An 18,959-nucleotide genomic window follows, 5' to 3' on the forward strand; every position below is an offset into this window, starting at 1 on the left:
CCCTCACCCCCATCCCAGGCCCCAAGAAGACTTTCCACATCAAGCAGTTGTTCACCTGCACATCTGCCAATGTGGTATACTGCATCCGCTGTACCCGGTGTGGCTTCCTCTACATCGGAAACCAAGCGGAGGCTTGGGGACCGCTTTGCAGAACACCTACGCTCGGTTCGCAATAAACCACTGCACCTCCCAGTCGCGAACCATTTCAACTCCCCCTCCCATTCCTCAGACGACATGTCCATCCTGGGCCTCCTGCAGTGCCACAACGATGCCACCCGAAGGTTGCAGGAACAGCAACTCATATTCCACTTGGGAAGCCTGCAGCCCAATGGTATCAATGTGGATTTCACAAGTTTCAAAATCTCCCCTCCCCCTACCGCATCCCAAAACCAGTCCAGCTCGTCCCTACCTCCCTAACCTGTTCTTCCTCCCACCTATCCCCTCCTCCCACTCAAGCCGCACCCCCATCTCCTACCGACCAACCTCATCCCGCCCCCTTGACGTGTCCGTCCTCCCTGGACTGACCTATCCCCTTCCTAACTCCCTACCTACACTCACCTTTACTGGCTCCATCCCCGCCCCTTTGACCTGTTTGTTTCCTCTCCTCTATCCCTCTTCTATCCACCTCCCACTCTCTCCCTATTTATTTCAGAACCCCCTTCCCCTCCCCCTTTTCTGATGAAGGGTCTAGGCCCGAAACGTCAGCCTCTCTGCTCCTATGATGCTGCTTGGCCTGCTGTGTTCATCCAGCCCTGCACCTTGTTGTCTCGGATTCTCCAGCATCTGCAGTTCCTACTATCTCTGGGTATTAAGTTCAATGTGTTTGATAGCTGACTTTTCCATTCACTGTGCTTGACACAGGTTTGATTTTTCATGAGTCTAGAGTGGATGCTGCACCCTATTTCCCTAATGGATATTTATCAACACCACTTCATCATAATGATCAATTAGCAGCAAGAATGTTAATTTGTACAGGCTGATTCAAACACAATAGCCTATCCAATCAGCATTAAGGTCCCACCCATATTCCCTTTCTCCACTATATACAACTTTCATCTGTTCTAGTCATTCCCTCAGTTAATTGGTAGTATATTCTACTTGAAATGTGACGTCTCCCAATTGTTCCAAGTAACTCCATTAAGGTAGCAATTGTTCTTTTTATAGTAAAGTTTATATGGTGTAACTTAAAATTGTTTTACTCAGTCTGTTTGAAGTCCTGTCATTTGCTGCCATAAAGTTTCAAAATGCTTTTTTTATCTTGAGTGTTTGTTTTTATTCAGGTGAATTGAGCTGAAGAGGTCTGAATGACTTTTTTTTTCCTACTGTGTTATCTATTGTGTGAAATGTGATTTATTTCATTCAAATTTTCCTTCACAATTAGGAAAGTAATTAAAATTGCTAGATATATTTGTGTAATATTGAGGATTTAGCATTATAATTGACTACATAATTTTACCTCTTCTTAAAGAACATAACTATCCATAGTAGAAAACTTCAAACCGTGCACCTCTTCCTGTTGTTCATGTTTTGTTTAGTGGAATATGCCTTGAATATAGCATTTTACTGGTGGGCATTTGTTCCCTAATGTCTTGTCTTGTACATCATTAATGCATAATTAGGACTTGTTTGCATCATTCCCTGGCTGCGGAGTTTGAGAGTCATTATAAAAATTGGAGCTTTAGTCTTTCACTGCTTTATTATTACCTATGTAAGATGGTGCATTTGGAACTGAAAGGGTTAAATTATGAGGATTGGTTGCAAAGACAAAGCTTGTGTTCCAGTTTAAGGCTGATTTTATTTATCTATTCAAGATGACTAAAGATTCTGATAAGGTCTGTAATGAAAAATTTCCTTTACGTAAAGCAAGATGAAATAACCTTAAAATTAGAACTATTTGGTTTTAGGGGTGATTGTCAATATAGAGCATGTAGTTCCATTGAGTGTCAGTTGACGGTTTCAAAAATAAGATTGCAAATACAACAACTGGCAAGTGTAATGAGAGCTGTGGAACCAAGGTGGGTTGATGGAGTTATGTAACAGTGCAGCTGTCGTCTAATTGAATGATGCATTGTGGTCAGTGGCCTACTCCTGTTCCTATATGCTTCAATCGTTTACCTTGAATACCTTCCAGAGTAGGTGAAATGCTGTTAATAAATCTGCAGCCAGATTGATTTTGGACATTCTGAATATAATTTGATTATTTATAGTGATGGTGTGTTAAGCTCATCTATGAAGCTTTAGAGTAAACTTAGATAATTTAAAATGTTAGATTGTAAATCCAATTTGGCTATACAGGTGGTCCTCAATTTACAAATGTACAAACTTATGAATGCATTCACAAATACGAGCAATGCCATATGTGGCTTTAATGTTTAAAGACCTGACGTACAAACATTTCCTGTCGTTATGCATGGCTGCTGTCCATTGTCCTGACTTGTGAATGGATTCGAGAATGGAACCTGTTCGTAACCCAGAGACTGCCTGTATAGTGTCAGTGATATAACAGGAGATGGGGAGAACGGCAACAAGATGGTTGGCAAGGCAAAGATTAAATGACCTGTATATTGGATTATAACCCAGACATGATCAATTAGATTAGTGCATTTCTACCAACTGCATAAAATAGAATATATTTAATGTTAACATAGAAATAGTGAAAAAATAAGTAATTTTGGTTGTGTTCCTTTATTTCTAGGGTGATTTCAAACTAATGTGCGATAATGCAATGACTTACAACCGGCCTGAAACAGTGTACTACAAGGCAGCAAAGAAGCTACTTCATACAGGATTTAAAATGATGAGTAAAGTAAGATGATTTTTGTGACTTGTCTCATGTATGATGTGACTAGTGATGGGTCAGCACAGTATTCTATTGAAAAGACTCGCAAATGCAGATTTTTAATCTGTTTGCCTATAAAGGGCTGTCACTGATCTGATTAAATTTTCACTTGGCTACAGCATCACACAGTTGTTGCTGTCATACATGCTAGGAGAGGGAGAGGGCAATTGTCAACTATCCTGGTGTTCACGCTATATTGGAGAACATCTCCACTTAAAATTGATTTAGTATGCTGCATGTTTCATTTATACTGTCAAAGAAGACTAATATTTGTGTTGACTCATCACAAGCGTGACTAAACTAATACGTACGTTGCTCAATTATTTCACCATAGTTTGTATTACTAGGAATGCATAACATAAAAGAGGACTATAAACAAAGTTTACTTGAAATGCATTTTATCATGGTGCATAATAGAAGTAAGTTGACATTTAAAGCTTTTGTCCTGTTTGCATGGTTTATAATATTAGTGCTTGTTTTGTTTTTGTGGAGTGTTATTTAAAATGTGTTCAGCATTCCCCTGAATGTGTTTTATTTACTCCATTATTTTCATGACCTTGTGCTATGGTGTTGATGGCTGTAGTCTTTTGTCAAGGCATGCCATAGTATGTGATCCATCTGTCACACTAGTGGTTTTTTCCACTAAGCCATTGAGGCACAACAGCGCTTGCCTGTAAACTCTCATTCACAAGAATGTGAGTCATTAAACACCGTACACATCAATGACCAGCTATCACTAAATGCTGTGCATGTGCATGCAGTTCACCCCAGCACTTGGGGAGAAGTAAAAAGCGTGCCCTCTGTGTTCTTTGCTTACAGGAACGTCTGTTAGCTTTGAAGCGCAGCATGACATTCATGCAGGAGATCGATTTTTCTCAGCAGGCAGCACTGTTAGGGGATGAAGATATAGCACAAGAGGAAACTGTTGCAGAAGTTACTGTGGCACCTGTCGAAACAACAACCAAGAAGTCGAAGAAACAAATTAAAGAAGTCATAAGGTAAATTGATTTAAATTTGAAATTGTTGACTCTTTTCTAAAGCAGCTTTTGAACATTTCCGAATGGAGTGATGCATTTTAAGAAGACAGAACCTATGCACTTTGATACAATATTCTAGCAGGGGATGTGGGCATTACTGGCAAGGTTAGTACGTTATCCGTCCCTGATTGCCTTTCAGAGCAACCACCTTGCTGTTGGTCTGAAGTCATGTGTAGGCTAGATTGGGTAAAGGTGGCAAATTTCCTTCCCTAAAGGGCATTAGTGAACCAAATGGGTTTTTCTAAAAATGATTTCATGGTTACCATAACTGAGACTAACTTTCAATTCCAGAATGCTCTAAGTTTAATAATAAATTCAATTACTTAAAGTTCCACCAGTTGACAGGATGGGATTTGAATCCATGTTCCTGGAGCATTAGCCTAGGCCTATGGCTTACCGGTCCACTAATGTTATCATTTTACCACTGTCTTCCCTAAAATGCCAAAATGTTTGCAACTTCAAAGAACCACTAAGGTGAACTGTTTGATTAGAAGTAGTTGAATTATCAGCAATAACTTTAGGTAGCCGTCATGTTATCCTATTGAAGTAGCCTTATCTGAGTGGCTTGGTAGTATCGGATGGTACTTGATTAAATATCTGATAGTTCAGTGCAAATTGATTAGTGTACCCAATACTGTAGTGGTGCAAGATCTGTGTTCTTGAAGTATCTCTTGCTCATGTGGCTTTTTAGTTCCCTGGCCTTCGGAGTGTATATTTTATTTATCCGGTCTCATCTGAAACATTGTTTGCTATGATGTTGACCACCTTTTGTTCAAGTGATCACTATATTTGTGTAGCATTGACCATGACTATCATCGGTAATTTTGGTCTTTTTCTCAGTTGATGTGCATACAGTGGATGCTGATAAAGACTAGTGTACCTGGCTAATTCATGTTCCATTTGTGAAGCCAATTTGAGAATTATTTCTCTGTGCTGATTGAGATAAGCTAAGTTGTTATGGACCAGGAATTCCACTTAACCTTCATGGCCTACACATTCTGTAACAGGATCTCAAAATATGAACAATTATGTTGTACTGTCTTGGTTCTGCTATATTGGCTAGATTGGGGAATACTGTGGACAATGTACTTAGAGTTGAATAACGTGGATGCACCTAATTTACTTTGCTCGCATCCCACCATCCATCGTTACATACACAATTTCTTCTCTTTTCAGTTACTTTAATGAGCCAGAAGGGAATGCATGCAGCTCAACAGACAGTACAGCTGAAGAACATGTCCTGGCCTTGGTGGAACATGCAGCAGACGAAGCTCGAGACAGAATTAGCAGAAACGCAGCCAATAGCAAGGTATGTCGGTGTAACCAATGACTAAAAAATGTTAATGTACTTGAAGTTATGTTCACTTGTGCAGTTAAAAACTGGAAGTATGTAGGAAATGACTATTTTATTAGTTGTGTTTTTATGGACTCTGACTGAACACATTAATATTGGAAAACCATTGAACTATATAGGGCAAAAGGATGCAATTTTGTTTCATAGCTTTTCTTTAAAAAAGAAAAAAGAGCTATCCTTAATCTCATTTCGCCTGCCTCTTCCCCCATAAGTATTCAAGTTTCTGCTTGGTTTTTTGAAATCACTTCTCTTGTAAACACTGCAATGCGTTTTTGCTTCTGATTATTGTTACGTGCAGGCCCAAGGTCTGAAATCCAGCATCCTAGGAACTGTGTGTGTCAAATTTCAGATTTTCATTGGTTTTTTGATTACCCACCATTAGATTGGACAGGTGAACAGAATATTTTCATGTAACTATCCAAAGGAGTGCTTACCTGAGAATCGATCGAGAATTCATAAGGCAACATGGTCGGAGGCTCATTGCTCAGCAGAAACTCAGTCTTGCTTCTATGATCCCGTCACTGGAATCAAGTGAAAATATACAGAGGCCAGTTTTGATTGGAAGGAATTATTGGATTCGCAAGAGGATTACTTAAAAACCTTACTGAATGAGTACTCTAGTATTATATTAAGAATACAGGCCATGTAATGGAGCTCCACTACTCTAACTCTAACTCTAATTGAGAATTTCCTGGGGCTGCAGACCTTTTAAAGAGAGAATCCCAGATTCTATTCCACCAGTGAAACTATTGCTTTGCTTTGTAACCAGAAAATACCAGTATGGTGGGATGAGGGCAGGCACATTTTAAAGCACTGTGATGGATTCCGGTCCTGTGTATAGGCGCAACTCTTGCTAATTGGATCCTTTGGTAAAACATGAGAATAGCCTCATCGTTCGTGTTCTTATTGTGTTCCAGGATTAGCACCCAGATTCCTGGAGATAAAAATCTGATTCTTGGATAGAAGGATTTTGAATAATGTATCTATTGACAAATCTCGGAATAAAAATAATTCTAGATAGTCCCTTCTGTTCTTTCACTGAATTTAGTTTTATGGCCTCTTGTTACCATCGTGCTGACTAGTGTAAGAATTTATCCCAATTTACATTATTTGCTGGGAAATATTACCTTTTTGAGATGATTGCTGTATACACTGGCACAGTTATTAGCTGTTTTGTTATAGGTGTGACTTAACAAAAACACTACCATAGATCTATACGTGATGATGAGTTATATGCACACATCATTGTAGCATCTTCAAACATTACGGTTTTGAATGGATGAGGCTGTTCACTAAATAGATTGCTTGAACTGTCCACAGTGAGTAAATGAAAGCACTCGAGTACCCTTTTTCAATCTGTATTGGATAGATACTTTTAGTCTGATTTTACTTCTATTTTGAATAATTAACTGTATTTGACCCAATACATGATTTATTTTCTTGCAGATCGGCTATCTCAAAAAGGAGGGTGATGGGCCTCTGCTCTTTGCTGTTGTAAACCAGTCAGATCCAGAAACTGAAGGCAAGTTGTCTTTAATGTTCAATTATATTTAAAATATTCTGGGACAAATGCTTTTGATTTTTGCAGTAATCCAAAATATGATGTGACGTATCCTTTTACCGCATTCCTGATTTTTCTTCACAGTGGATATTATTGATATTTCTGTATCATTTGAGTTTTGGCTCATGGTTTTCATTCACTCTGAAATGGTTTCCTCAAACTCATGATCAAAACTTCAGCAAAATTGGTTTGCTGTGTACAGCAGAGTTTTTTTTTCCCTGCAAAATGCAATAAGCAGAAGGTAGTTACATAATATAAATGGTGTAAAGTCAATACCCATCACTTCCAGCAGTCTCCAAACATAATTGATGGAATAATTATCTAATCATCTCCAATCTGGCTGAAACTTGTAGCATTATAAGCAAACTTTTTTTTTTCTGTTCTGAATTCAAGTGGGCTCAGTGTAAAAATGGGCTGTCAGCTCACCGAACACATGCTCTGCTCTGTGACAGAGCAGTTTCACCCCCTAATAAAATCAAATACTGCAGATGCTGAAAATATGAGATAGACACAAAAATGCTTGAAACTCGGTATAAATTAATAACTGAATTGTTAAGTTCACCTGATTTAGATTGAACCACTAAGCATAATGCAGCCATCAATAAGTATTGATCATTTAAAGTTCGTTGGACCAGAGATACTACAACAGTTACAATTGAAATTAGTTGGAAAACTGAATTGGACTAAATGGGCCATTCTTATGACAAGATTGTCTAACAGTGGAATGTCACAAGGATCAGTGCTGGGGCCTCAGCTATTTGCATCTGTGTCATAAATTTTATTAGCGCCTTGAATATTTAATGTAAGGAAGTCTTGTATCAAACTTCAGCGAGACCATATTTCAAGTACTGTAGATATATTTAGTATCCTTACCTAGGGTGGAAGATACATGTCTCGGAGATGCAACAAGTGTTTATTAGATCGCATATTCCAGGAATCAAGTGGTACTTTTTGAGGAGAGATTTAATAACTGTGGGCCCATGTTCTCGGAGGTCTGGTGAATGGAGGAGAAATTAAATTGTAATGTACAAAATTCGTGGAAAGCTTGACAGAGTATAATTTGAGAGACTATTTTCCAAAAATTAGGAGTCAGAGGAAGGAGACCACTATTTTAGCACTAAGATAAAGAGAAACATCTTGATTTAGAGGGTTATAAGCAACGTTCCTTCCAAACTGGAACGAATCATTGTGCCAATGAAAGCAGAAGCCATTCAAAGCCATTTCCACACACGGACATTGTTTTTTTTTCTACTCTTGCACAGACCCCCATACAGGGAATATTTGTTGTAAGTCTTTGACATTCTTTACTTCAGAAAGGGACTCAGTTTTGACTATACTTATTAACTGAGATCAATTGATTTTTGGGCATGAAGAACATCAAGCAAGTAGGGATGAGGAGGGAAAGTGTGTTGGTAAAGAAATTCAAACCCGGTTTCATGAATGACCAAGTATGCTCAATGCATGATTAAAGCTTTGCACAGCTCCCAATTCTTACATTCTTATGCACTTACAAAATGAAAATTAAAGGCCTTCTTAAGTCTTTTTAATTTAATAGTAAGTTTCTCAAAAAATATGCTGAATGCTTCATTATACGTTGCACCATCATAGACAGGATATAACAAGATGTATAGCACTTGTATTCATGACATTTCATGCTGAGTAGAACTTCCAGGAATGAAAACTTGCCCCATTTTACAGAATTCCAACTTTTGAATAATGGTATTCTGCCCTTTTTTCAAATTTATTTTTTTTCTTTGTTGCCTTTTCCCACCTCCACCTTCTCTTGACTGCTGCTCTCTCTCTTGAGAGAGGACTCTCTGCTGCTGGCCACTTGATGAGCCACAGGGTTCAAATGATGAAGGAGAGATGGAGTGGGAGGTGGATTGAACAATGGATGAAAGATTCAGAAGGCCGGAGGAACGGAGCAATGGAGCCAGGATTGCCTTTTGGGGTCTTAGGGGAGGAGAGGAAGAAGAGTAAGGAATATCTGGGTGATAAAGGGGAACAGCGGAGCTGGGGTTCAGAAGGCCACGAGACTGGTGGGGATGCAGGGAAGCCATGGAGCCCAAGCCTAACACAGAAGACATTTCTTTCTCTGGAAGACATGGCTGCAAAGGATGTAAATGCAGCTGTCAAGACTGCAAGCTGTCAAATTTGTTTTGTTCAGTCAAGTGAGTGACCTTTTTTAAATTTGTGTACCGGAATGGAAAAGGTCAAGGTTGATGACTTCAAATCTCAAAAAAATCCCTGAATTTGTTGCAACATCAAAGCTCATGATGCAAGCTTTTTTTAAATTAGGGTTTTATATGGTAAGTAACTTTGCATTGCAAAAATAGGGAGCAAAAGTAGGAATTGTGCTCAAATAATGAAATGTGAGCCTATTGATAACCAGATATTGTTATTGTCAAATATGCATTAATTGATCAACTTGTAGGAATAGTCTTGCTTAGATTCCTTATTCTACAATTAATTTGGCAACCCAAGTGTACTGCTGATTCAGACTGTGTTGTTTTTTTTTTTGTTTACAATCGGAAGTTTTCATTCAATCAAATTCAAATGAGAGTCATTGCTAAATAGGGTAAAAACAGACCTGTTAAGATGCTTTGTTATGAAGAGTGCAGCGAAATCCAGCTCCTGGCTGATTTTTATGAATCTGTGCTAGTTTTCAGTGACTGTGGTCTGGTCACAAAGGGGCTTGTGTACCCCGGAGCAACTTGGTGTTGCTGTAAGGTTGATGGAAACGCCAAACCGTTGAGTTGAGTGAAGGAATTTGGCAAGAGTCATGTGTAATGGAGGGTAGAGGGGTTTCACCAGGTTTTCTGCCACCAGGGAATATGGTTGGCTGACACTTGAGTGTGTAAAATGATAAAACTTTCCACTGATCATTCGAGAAATTTCCAATTTTCCTTGATTGTGGTGATGTTTGAACCAGAAGCAGTACAATGATCAAGTTCAATGTTGACGTGTTTTACAATTAACACAAACTACTTAAGGTTAACCACAGTTATAGATGAATATATATTTGCAGTAAATATAGGTGAACACAAGAAACTTTTAACCTTGCAGACTTGTTGTTTGCATTCTTCTATCCGTTTCGAATAGAATACTAAATATATATATTTCCTTTTGCAGAGGAAGAGGTTCACCAAGTCGATCTAAGTTCCCTTACAACTAAACTCCAACCAGGTATTAATACTATGGGATTTAAAGATGATAGAAGGAATAAAGCTTTATCAGGTAAGATTTGCTTTTTTTTCTCTAATCAAAACTTTTTTTGAGTGAAGATCCGTATTGCTTAAGCATTTCTCATTGTTTCAACGTCATAGAATCATAAAATCCCTACACGGGGGAAGCAGGCCATTCAGCCCATCAAGTCCATACTGCCCCTATGAAGAGCATCCCACCCAGAGGCACTTCCAACCCTTAGCCTGTAACACTTCATTTTCCATGGCTAATCCAAATAACCTGCACATCCCTGGAAACTAATGGCAATTTAGCATGGCCAATCCACCTAACATGCACATCTTTGGATTGTGTGAAGCAGCAGCACTAACCACTGAGCTACCGTGAATATACAAAAATTTAGCAGCTGTAGAGTCGTGTGGAAAAATGTCAACTCTTCTACTTTGGCACTAAGAATAGAAAGAGACAATATTACTTAATTGGAGAGAGAGGATCAGGATATCCTAATATATGAATCTGAGTTAGCATGCAGGTACAAGAAGTTATTAGAAAAACAAAGGAACACTTGGTCTTCATTACAGGACATGAAGTTTTGTTACCACTTTATAAGGGAGATGGAGGATCGGAATTTTGGTCTGGCCACGTCAAGAAGGATATATTTTGAAAATAGTTCAAACAAGATTTACTGGGCTGATTCCTGAGATAAAAAGGTTCTCTATGAGCAAAAGGTTAAGCGGGATGAGCCTATACTCGGTGGAGTTTTGAACAAAACTAGGTGATCTTGTTAAAAATATAAGATTTTGAGGGGGCTTGAGAAAATAGATGCTGCTAGGATGTTTCTCCTCACAAGGGAAGTTCAGATTAGGGAGTTCAGCTTAGAAATAAGGGATCAGTGATTTGAGATACAAGTGAGGAAGAATTTGTCTCAAGGGGTTGTTTATCTTGGCTACCTCTGCATGTCAACCCAAATGGCCCATTACCTCAGCGTACTAGGTGACACCAGTTTTATTGTATGCGATTAAATTGTTATATTGTAATGTGCAAAATTATTTTTTTGTGTGTGTGTGTGTATGTATAACATTTACTTTATTATTAAATCAACATTACTTTATTTAGTAAATCAGCATCGAGGAGAAGAAGGGCGAAAACTAGAATTTGGAGGAATATCTTTTTTTTTGGGAGAATGTTATCTCGATTACATATTTTAAGTAGTTTTAATGAAAAATACTTCAACTTTTTTTTTTAAGAAATCAGAAAGAACTAAGTATTAGTAAATTGAACTAGACTCTGACTACCTTGAATGTGTCCAACCCAACACCTGTTCTTGTTTGAAATGAAACATGTTGGGTGTAAAAAGCATTTGGAAACCTTTCTTTACCTGTTACAGTTACTTACCTGAACTGTGTGTACACAGCACAGTCCATAGAAAACAATACCATCTTCCCTAACCTTACCCCAGAGGAGACTGAGCTGCTGTATTCCACATATGGAGAAGAGACTGGGGTGCAGTGTGCCTTAAGGTAAACGCATTTATTAATTTGCACTCCAAAATAAGCCTTTTGTTTTTAGTATTGAAGAGTTTAAAAAATGGTTTGGGTTTCAAAGTGAATTTATTTGAATTTGTTTGGGTATTTGTGCAGCTGAAATGCTGTCAGCTATTGGATGTCAGTATTGTTTGTTTTTATTCACGTTTTTGTGGCTGTTGCTGATTGGGCTGGCATTTATTGCCCATTTCTATTCTCTTGAGGGGCTGGTGGTGACCTGCCTTCCTCCTTTAACCACTACAGTCCATGTGTTGCAGGTAGACCCACAATGCCCTTAGGAAGGAAATTTTAGGATTTTGAGCCAACGACAGTGAAGGAATGGCAGTACTTTTCCAGGTCAAGATGGTGATTGGCTTAGAGATGAATTTGCAGTTGTTACTGCTCCCATGTATCTGCTGCCCTTGTCCTCCTAGATGCCAGTGGTCATGGGTTTGGAAGGTGCTATCTAAAGATGTTTGGTGAATTTCCACCAAAATGTAGATTACCTGTAGATGGTGCCCACGGCTATTACTGAATATCAGTAGTGGAGGAGGGAGTGGATGTTTTTAGTGTGGTGCCAATAAAGCAGACGGCTTTGTCCACCTGGTGTCATGCTTCGCAAGTGTTGTTGGAGCTGAACTGCAGGCATGTGAAGAGTATTCCATCACACTCCTGACTGGTGCCTTATAGATAGTGGACAGGCTTTGGGGAAATGGAAAGTAGTTACTTACTGCTGTATTCCTAGCCTTCAATCTGCTTTTGTAGCCACTGCATTTATATGGTGAGTCTGGTTGAGTTTCTGTCCATTGGTCTCCTCCCCAAAGATGTTGATAATGGGGGATTCATGGTAATAACATTTGAATGTCAAGGGGCATTGGTTGTCATTTGTGTGGCTTGAATGTTACTTGCCATTTTTTTTTTATCTGTCCGGGTCTTGCTTTATTTGGACATGGACTCCTTCGTTACCTGAGGAGTTGTGAATGGTGAACATTGTGCAACTGTCAGCAAACATCCCCACTTTTGACTTTGAGATGGAGGGAAGGTCATTGAAGCAGCTGAAATTGGTTGGGCCTGGGACACTACCCTGATGAATGCAGAAATGTCCTGCAGCTGTGATGATTGACCCCTAACGACTGCCATCGTCTTCCTATGTGCTGAAACTATGTGAAATCACCTTCATGCAGAGTGCAATCTTTTATGACTCCTTACTACTGTGGTAATTTCACGTGCAGTGTAAAGTTATTCTGAAAAGGACTGGCTGCTCAATGATTTACCTAAAGCCATCTTAGCATGCGCTGTCCAGTGCCTGAAGGCTTTCTTTTTTTAAAAAAAAAATTCATCGAGCAGTGACTTTCTCTTGCCCAGGAAAATGCATTTTTGCAAAGAGTTTTTTTCAGTACTAAGTGTTAAATAAAGCTACTGTTGTAAGTGGACAAGAGTGCTGCCATAAGATTTTCTGCCTGTAGTTGGACCAATGTGAAAGAGTTCAATTACCTGAGTTTAAATAGAGGTGTAAATGGGCCACCAGAGGGCAGCAGATCATTAACTAAGAAGAGCTTATAGTTTTTAACTGGAAATGTTAGATACGGTGGCTATTATTAAATTGTTTTCCCTTGCTGCAGAACAGATTATGTTGAAGTTTTGATTTTATAAGTCTTTGTTCGACTTCCCGTTGTCAGTTCATCATCACTTCAAGACCCTAAATCAACTCGTGGCAAAAATCATGTTGCAATTTTATTGTACAAATAAGATATTTGTTCCTTCAGTTGATTATGTGTTTGCAAGCAATGTTTTGAAAATGCAGAACTTAAATTTCTTTTAAAAGATTTTTAATGTATATTTTCCTGCAGTTTACAAGAATTTGTTAAAGACTGTGGAAGCTCCACAAAGAAATTGGTGGATGATTTGTTGAATCGGATCACTGCGGGAGAACATTCCAAAGCTGTTTATCATTTATCACAGGTAGAAACTTGCATGCTATACTAATCATTGCTGATAATGAGGTCACTACAGATTACTCTGCTCTAAAATAAATATCTAGTTTCAGAATGGATACTTAAGGGAAGAATCACATCAGTAAGGGGACAAACTAGTTGGTTAACCATACAAGACAGAAATCGTTGGAAGTACTCAGCAGGTTGGGCAACATTTGTGTAGAGGAAAGACTAACACTTCAAGTCATTGGCCTTTCAACTCATGGGAGTAAGAACCGGGAAGGCAGATGCATAAAGCATGTGATCTGTTGATTAATAAGGTTTTGGAAGATTTATAATTTCAATACTACCACAGCAATTTCAAATTCCAAAAACAAACTTGACCATGTATGTGAAATGTAAATTCTGCAATAGCTTTACTCTGTGTCAGGTATAGCAGATTAGGTGGCACACTTGCCTTTCACTTTAAGACTTGAGCCTAACAATGGAGGCTGATATTTCTCTGCAGCTTTGAGGATTGCAGTGTTATTGGAGGGGTCCTTGCAATGACATGTTAAACTGAGTCCCCTTCTGATCTCTGTCAGGCATAAAAGATCCCATGGCACTATTTCAGATAAGAACAGGGAAGTTCTTTCCAGTGTCCTGGCCAGTTTCACAGAAGTGCATCATCTTGTCATAATGCTGTTTTGCTGTGTGCAAATTGGGTCCAGTGGGGTTTCCTGTAATACATGCCTGCAGTTTAAAAGTACTGTATTGGCACTAAAGTTCTTTGCACTTTTCACAAAAAAAATGTCTCCATACAAGTCTGTCTAAACATGATATTAATCTAGTGTCTCTTACAATGAAGTCTGCAGAGTACCAAGTGAAAATAAACTTATTTGCCAGTTGACCACCATCACGTTTCTACTTTAGTTTTAAAAGTAAATTAACATGAATATTGTCCCTCCATCAGAACAATAGCAACATAATTTTAAAAAATGTTGTTTGCTAAGAGGTTGAAGTGACATTATTTGTTGATCTTCAAAAGACTAGAAATATAAAGCTTCAATAATAATCTGAAAACATTTTTTCTCTTTTCCCAGAGAGTAGTTAGATGTCAAATGATGATATCATATTAAGAAGCTGGGGCAAATAACTTTGTTTTAGGGGAAATGTGGATAAGTACATGTGGGAGAAATGGATTAAGGGATATACTCAGTAAGGTGGAAGTAGACCTGTGTGGAGCATAACTTCGCCAAAGATTGCTGAATGGACTGTTTGTGTTCTACCTTCTATAAAATAAATTTAATAATGTTAGCACCTTTTTATTTCTTACAGAAAAGAAATGTTGAACAAAAAGCAAGTAAAAATATTGATATGAGCCTTGAAGTTCAGGTATGTAGAACTACCATCACTCTTTTTAATGCGAGCTTTTTTTTTAAAAAAAGAAATTCTGTCAACCATAGCTGTTCAGTGCAAATTGCAATGAGTGGGTGCATGGTAAAGGCACAGGCCCAAGCTATTTGGCAAACTAAAATTGTGCATGCCTGAATTCAAAGTGGCACTTCTGTATTTGGTGATTGTCTTAATATTTCTTTGTGTGTAAGGTACTAGCTAAGCATGCTTGCAGCTCCGGTGTAATGGTCAAACCAAATAGCATGATCACGTTCAGCTTGCTCAATACAGGCATCTCACAATGAGCTGTTAAAGTGGCTTTTGCAAACTGTGACGGTTCGCATTTTGGCCATGGACCGTTAACTAGTCTTTCACGGACACCTATTAAGTATGGACATAGATGAAGGTACTTCACAGCTATCTGTGGAATTAACAAATCTTTGTTTAAAGTTGTTCCAGAACAAAAGACTTTGTAATTTCAAACTGCTTATTTCCATGGTTTCATCCTGGACAAAAGAGAAGATTGAAACTCAATCCAGTTTGTGGTAGATGGAAGTGATTGGTCAATGTAACACCATATCTCCCATTCCATGTTAGCTGGGCTTCTAAAATGATGACCCACAACACAGGATGTTGAATCAGTTTGATCACCATACCATATGTGAACAGTGTCTTGAATTTATGAAAAGCTTCTTGGTGAGATTACTGAGATAACAAGGTGTAGAGCTGATGAACACAGCAGGCCAAGCAGCATCAGAGGAGCAGGAAGGCTGACGTTTCGGGCCTAGACCCTTCTTCAGAAATGGGGGAGGGGAAGGGGGTTCTGAAATAAATGGGGAGAGAGGGGGAGGTGGAGGTGGATAGAAGATGGATAGAGGAGAAGCGAGACATTTGCAGTGGGAGAGAGATCCACTGAGGTTTGTCTGCTTAAATATCAGCCAGGAGAAGCATGCTGACCAAACCACCAGCCCACCTGTGTACCCGACTCAAACTACCTACAAGACACCAAGCAGTCATGCTGCTCAGTCTGCTTTTGTTTCCAAATTCGGCTGAGAACCAACCTCCTAGATATTTGACTAGAAGATACAGAATGTGGGGAAATAGCAACATCTTGAAAAATGTCCAGATTTATAGTGGAGGTGGTGCTGGATGGCTTAAAATGTGTAAAGGTTGATAAATCCCTGAGAGCTGATCAGATGTACCCTAGAACACTTGTGGGAAGCTAGGCAAATGAGTACTGGGCCCCTTGCTGAGATATTTGCATTAATCAATCACCACAGGTGAGATGCTGGCAGACTAGAGGTTGGCCAACATGGTACCACTATGTCAGAAGGGTGGTAAGGGAAACCCAGGGAATTATAGACCAGTGAGTTTGACATTGGTGGTGGCTAGGTTGTTAGAGGGAATTCTGAGGGACAAAATTTGCATGTATTTGGAAAGGCAAGGACTGTTTAGGGATAGTAAACACAGCTTTGTGCATGGGAAATAGTGCCTTGCTAGCTTGAGTTTTTTTTTTGACTAAGTAATGAAAAGGATTGATGAGGGCAGAGCTGTGGATGTGGTCTATATGGACTTCTTCAGTAAAATGTTCAACAAAGTTCCTCATGGTAGACTGGTTAGCAAGGTTAGATCACACTGAATACAGGGAGAAATAGTCATTTGGATACAGAACTGGCTTGAACGTAGAAGACAGAGGGTGGAGGTGGAGGGTTTCTTTTCAGACTGAAGGCCTGTGACCAGCAGTATGCCACAAGGATTGGTGCTGGGTCCATTGCTTTTTATCACTTACATAAATGATTTGGATATGAACATAGGAGGAATGGTTAGTAAGTTTGCAGATGACACCAAATTGGAAGGGGTAGTGGACAGCGAAGAAGTTAACCTTGGAGTACAATGGAATTATGATCAGATGGGCTGATGGGCTGAGGAGTGGCAGATGGAGTTTAATTTGGATAAATTTGAGGTGCTGTGTTTTGGAAAGGCAAATCAGAGTAGGACTTATGCACTTAATGGTAATGTCTTGAGGAATGTTGCTGAGCAAAGAGACCTTGCCATGCAGATTCATAGGTCCTTGAAAGTAGAGTCCCAGGTAGACAGGATAGTGAAGAAGGTGTTTGGTATGCTTGCTTTTGTTGATCAATGCATTGAATATAGGAGTTGGGAGGTCATGTTGCAGCTGTACAGGATATACGTTAGGCCACTTTTGGAATACTGCATGCAATTCTAATCTCCCTGCTATTGGAAGGATGTTGAGAAACTTGTAAATCTTCTCAACCCTTTCAAGGATGTTGCCAGGGTTGGAGGGTTTGAGCTATGGAGAGAGGCTGAAGTAGACTGGGGGTATTTTCCCTGGAGTTTTGGAGGCTGAGGGGTCACCTTTTATAAAAAAAATTTATGAAATCACGAGGGGCATAGATAGGGTGAACAACCAAGGTCTCTTCCCTGGGCTGGAGGAGTCCAAAACTAGAGGGCATAGGTTTAAAGAGAGAGGGAAAAGATTTAAAAGTGACCTATGGGGCAAATCTTCCACGCAGAGGGTGGTGCGTGCATGGAATGACCTGCCAGAGGAAGTGGTGGAGACTGGTACAATTGCAACTTTGAAAAATCATCTAGATGAGCCTATGAATAGGAAGGATTTAGGGGGATATGGGCTAAATGCTGGCAAATAGGACCAGATTAATTTAGGATATCTGGTCAGCATGAATGATTTGGACTGAGAGGTTTGTTTCCATGCTGTACATCTCTAACTCTATGACTACAAGATACTGCTCAACTTGCTGTGTAACCTTTGTTTTACAAGACCCTCACTACCATTTTGAAAGCATCCAATCCGCTTAATAAACTGCAGGCCTGTGACGTGGGAGACCAAGTATTGTAATCACACGCTGAATTAACTGTAATCAGTAAAAGTGTCTGTACCTCATACATGCATGTGGATGCGACACTGTGTGGCATTGCATTATTTGGTGTAATTATGAGCGAATAAATAACATGTAGTTTCAACTCTGAATAGCTTGCTGCTGAATTAATGTCATGCAAGAGTAAAAGAGTAAAGTAATTGCAAGGTATGAATTTTCTTTTCCAAAAAAAGGGTCTGGTCACCATCCTAATGGAAAATAAGGCTGCTCTCATTAGAGAGAGACAACTGATGGTGTTATAACCTGAAGGTCACCATGTCTTGAACAAGTTGAGAAGGAGGGTCCTTCGTGGTAATCCTACAAAAGTGAAAAAAGGACCTCTTCTTGTCTGCAATTAGTATTGTTTTATGTACAGAGCTCATACTGTATGTGTGTTTGAATGAAACCTAAGTAGCATCAGGATATTTTTACCTTCTCGTTCTTAAATTGGTAGAGTTAAGTTATCCTCAGTCAGGTTTCTGAAATATATGCGTAGAATGCAAAATTGCTTCCCCACTTTGCAAATTCATTCTCACTCGGCTGCAGGGATACTCTGGAATATTCCAATACCGAATAATGTTACAATTATAACTTGTTTTAGGTCGGAGATAAGCTGAAGAATGAAGACTGTTGGAGTTATGAAGCTGGATTAGCTTCCTACTACAATACACTGTAGACGCTTGACATCTTCTGGAGTTACTCAGTTGATGAGTACATAGAGAGAGACAACAAGTAGATTATTGTGTACACTGTTCATGGATAATTAAAGTTGTTGAGTCAAGAGGATCTGAGGAAATCCCTTCAACATTTTTTAAAATATTTTATCAGCATGGTTTTTTTCCATTGCTGAGTTTAAATAAAACATACTTTTCACATTGTGAACAAGCATTTTCTTTAAGTGGTGGGTATTGTTGTTTCGAACTTAGGATAAAGAGATCACATTCCTGTTCTTGGTCTACAAAACTTTTTTTTTTCCAAGGGCCAGACTCTCTCTCTCTTTCTTTTTTTTTTCACTCTTTACAAGAACTCTTTACAGTGTTTGAAGATGAAATGTATAGCAAGGGATGGGTAACTGGTATAATCTGAGCTGACTGTCTCTTGTGATTGCTTTGTGAATGTCAAAGCATGACTCTCACAACATAAAGCTAACAAAACCACTGGGTGACCAGCACTTCAAAGGCATAGATCAGGAATGTGGGCAAAATGTATCAAGGGAAGAGTCTGATGACTATCCACCATACTCGCCTGTTTCCTTAG

At 39.1% G+C, this 18,959-nt stretch overlaps 1 protein-coding gene across 1 annotated transcript in view; it reads left to right on the forward strand.

Moving 5' to 3' along the window:
- The window catches only part of brd9 (bromodomain containing 9), a 79,982-nt gene that overhangs the window by 30,143 nt on the left and 30,880 nt on the right, over positions 1–18,959 (forward strand). The window contains exons 5-12 of the mRNA XM_048609049.1: positions 2,696–2,806; positions 3,659–3,837; positions 5,053–5,185; positions 6,677–6,752; positions 9,924–10,028; positions 11,362–11,494; positions 13,348–13,459; positions 14,749–14,805. Of these exons, the coding sequence (XP_048465006.1) occupies positions 2,696–2,806; positions 3,659–3,837; positions 5,053–5,185; positions 6,677–6,752; positions 9,924–10,028; positions 11,362–11,494; positions 13,348–13,459; positions 14,749–14,805 (906 nt within the window). The remainder of the gene's footprint in view (positions 1–2,695; positions 2,807–3,658; positions 3,838–5,052; positions 5,186–6,676; positions 6,753–9,923; positions 10,029–11,361; positions 11,495–13,347; positions 13,460–14,748; positions 14,806–18,959) is intronic.

This window comes from Rhincodon typus, chromosome 2 (genome assembly GCF_021869965.1).
Source record: "Rhincodon typus isolate 14 chromosome 2, sRhiTyp1.1, whole genome shotgun sequence".
In the NCBI taxonomy this organism is placed as follows: domain Eukaryota; kingdom Metazoa; phylum Chordata; class Chondrichthyes; order Orectolobiformes; family Rhincodontidae; genus Rhincodon; species Rhincodon typus.